The sequence below is a fragment of the Procambarus clarkii genome, chromosome 8, assembly GCF_040958095.1.
Source record: "Procambarus clarkii isolate CNS0578487 chromosome 8, FALCON_Pclarkii_2.0, whole genome shotgun sequence".
Taxonomy (NCBI): Eukaryota; Metazoa; Arthropoda; class Malacostraca; order Decapoda; family Cambaridae; genus Procambarus; species Procambarus clarkii.
In genome coordinates, this window is record NC_091157.1 from 20,894,758 (window position 1) to 20,897,257 (window position 2,500).

Genomic DNA, 2,500 nt, shown 5'->3' on the forward strand with positions numbered 1-2,500 from the left:
TCAATCCTAACAACAAACCAAACTCTTCGTCAGGTATCCTCAGCCCCTAAACGGAATATCATACACATTACTGTAAACAGCAGCCAGAGCATTCAGGATCTATCTCACAAGTCAAGCCTGGCCTCGGTCCGGGTTAGGGGAGTAGAAGAACTCCCAGAACCCCATCAAGCAGGTGTCAAGCAGGGATCTAACTGTCACAGAATGAATACCGTATCACTGGGACTCTTGGAGATTAAAACCAATAACCAGAATCCTCTAGATTGGACCATCAGCTGCGGTAGTCATTATATAACGTTACCTTCGACTTGCCTACCTACCTTGACACAGGGAGGCCTGGTCGAGGACCGGGCCGCGGGGTCGTCTAGCCCCGAAATCATCGCAAGGTAACCGATCAGTGGTATGATCTTTGATGCCTTAGACTCAAAATCCGGTTGAGGCCAAACAACACATACATCAGAAAAAGTGAATCATTCATGCTGACTGTTAAATGCCCGTGTTAAAACCAGCACAATTAACCCCTGATGGAGGGCTATAATTATGGATAATAACATTGTGTCTCAATTTTGGCTTCAGATCCTTGACAACTAAATATATTTGCGGATGAAATAGAGATAAAGTGAAGGTCGTGCGTTTCTTTGCGTTTTTAAGACGCAAGTTTATGAGGTGGAGGGGGAGCAATTAGCGTTACTTCAGCGGTGCAAGACGATGCTAGCTGGTTTCCCCAACGTCATGAAACTGTCGTTCTAAAGTTCTCTTATCCTAATCTACACCAGAGGACCCAAAACAGAAAACGGGATAGTGTGTCAATTTCGCCAGACGCTTCCATTTTCATGTAAGACGATTTTGACAATACGTCAAAATGCGACGTTCTGTTAGGAGGACGGGCTGGTTTGGGGACTTAGGTTGGTGGGGCGGTCTTAATGGTGGGGGATGGAGGGGGGGGGGGTTAGGTTGGGGTGACAGTTGTGGCGGTGGTAGTGGTGATAGTAATGGTGGTGATGGTCATGATAGTTGTGGTTGTGAAGGCTGCCTGGCAGTCTTTACCTAACAATGGCAATTGTGAAGCAACTACTCATGGTGGCACTACTGACAGTGGGACAACTGATCAGTGGGACTACTGATCAGTGGAACTACTGGCAGTGGGATTATTGACAGTGGGACTACTGGCAGTGGGACTATTGACAGTGGGACAACTGACAGTGGGACTACTGGCAGTGGGACTACTGACAGTGGGACTACTGACAGTGGGACTACTGACAATGGGACAACTGACAGTGGGACTATTGATAGTGGGACTACTGACAGTGGGACTACTGACAGTGGGACTATTGACAGTGGGACTACTGACAGTGGGACTATTGACAGTGGGACTACTGACAGTGGGACTACTGACAGTGGGACTACTGACAGTGGGACTACTGACAGTGGGACTATTGACAGTGGGACTACTGACAGTGGGACTACTGACAGTGGGACTACTGACAGTGGGACTATTGACAGTGGGACTACTGACAGTGGGACTATTGACAGTGGAACTAGTGACAGTGGGACTATTGACAGTGGGAATACTGACAGTGGGACTACTGACAGTGGGACTACTGACAGTGGGACTACTGACAGTGGGACAATTGACAGTGGGACTACTGACAGGGGGACAACTAACAGTGGGACTATTGACATTGGGACTACTGAAAGTGGGACTACTCACAGTGGGACTACTGACAGGGGGACAACTCGTGATGGGACTATTCGGAATCCGAACAAAGTCTCTCTTTCTCTCGTGTGTGCTCAACCACTTTGGCAGGACTGTAGAGCGACGGTCTCGCTTCATGTAGGTCGACGTTCAATCCCCGACCGTCCAAGTGGTTGGGCACCATTCCTTACCCCCATCCTACACCAAATCTGTATCCTGACCCCTTCCCAGTGCTATATAGTCGTAATAGCTTTCGCTTTCCCCCGATAATTAGCTCAGTCTCTGTCTCTCGTGTGTACTCACCTAGTTGTACTTACCTAGTTGTGTTTGCGGGCGTTGATCTCTGGCTCTTTGGTCCCACCTCTCAACTGTCAATCAACTGGTGTACAGATCACGGGGCCTACTGGGCTCTATCATACCTACACTTGAAGCTGTGTTTGGAGTCAGCCTCCACCGCATCACTTCCTAATGCATTCCATTTGTCTACTACTCTGATACAGAAAATTCTTTCTGACGTCTCTATGGCTCATTTGGGCACTCAGTTTCGACCTGTGTCCCCTAGTTCATGTGCTCCTGGTGGTAAATAGTCTGTCTTTATCTTGTAGCCTCCTACTATCATCCTCTGTTTCTATCATTCTCGTAATTTTTGCATCATCAGCAAACATTGACAGAAACGAGTCTATACCCTCTGGGAGATCATTTACATATACCAGAAACAATATAGGTCCAAGGACTGACCCCTGCGGGACTCCACTTGTAACGTCCCGCCAATCTGAGACCTCACCCCTCACACTGACTCGTTGTCTC

General features: G+C 48.2%; 1 protein-coding gene across 1 annotated transcript; it reads right to left on the minus strand.

Annotated features, from left to right (window-relative positions):
- Window positions 1–1,114: 1,114 nt before the first annotated feature.
- Window positions 1,115–1,831, minus strand: LOC138359798 (uncharacterized). The gene has a single exon (XM_069319505.1). The coding sequence runs from the start codon at window positions 1,829–1,831 to the stop codon at window positions 1,115–1,117; it is 717 nt and encodes a 238-aa protein (XP_069175606.1).
- Window positions 1,832–2,500: the final 669 nt, after the last annotated feature.

What these genes read in the sequence shown, in the direction of transcription:
- LOC138359798 (XM_069319505.1), bottom strand. Translation starts at nt 1,831, where the DNA reads ATGAAGCGAGACCGTCGCTCTACAGTCCTGCCAAAGTGGTTGAGCACA.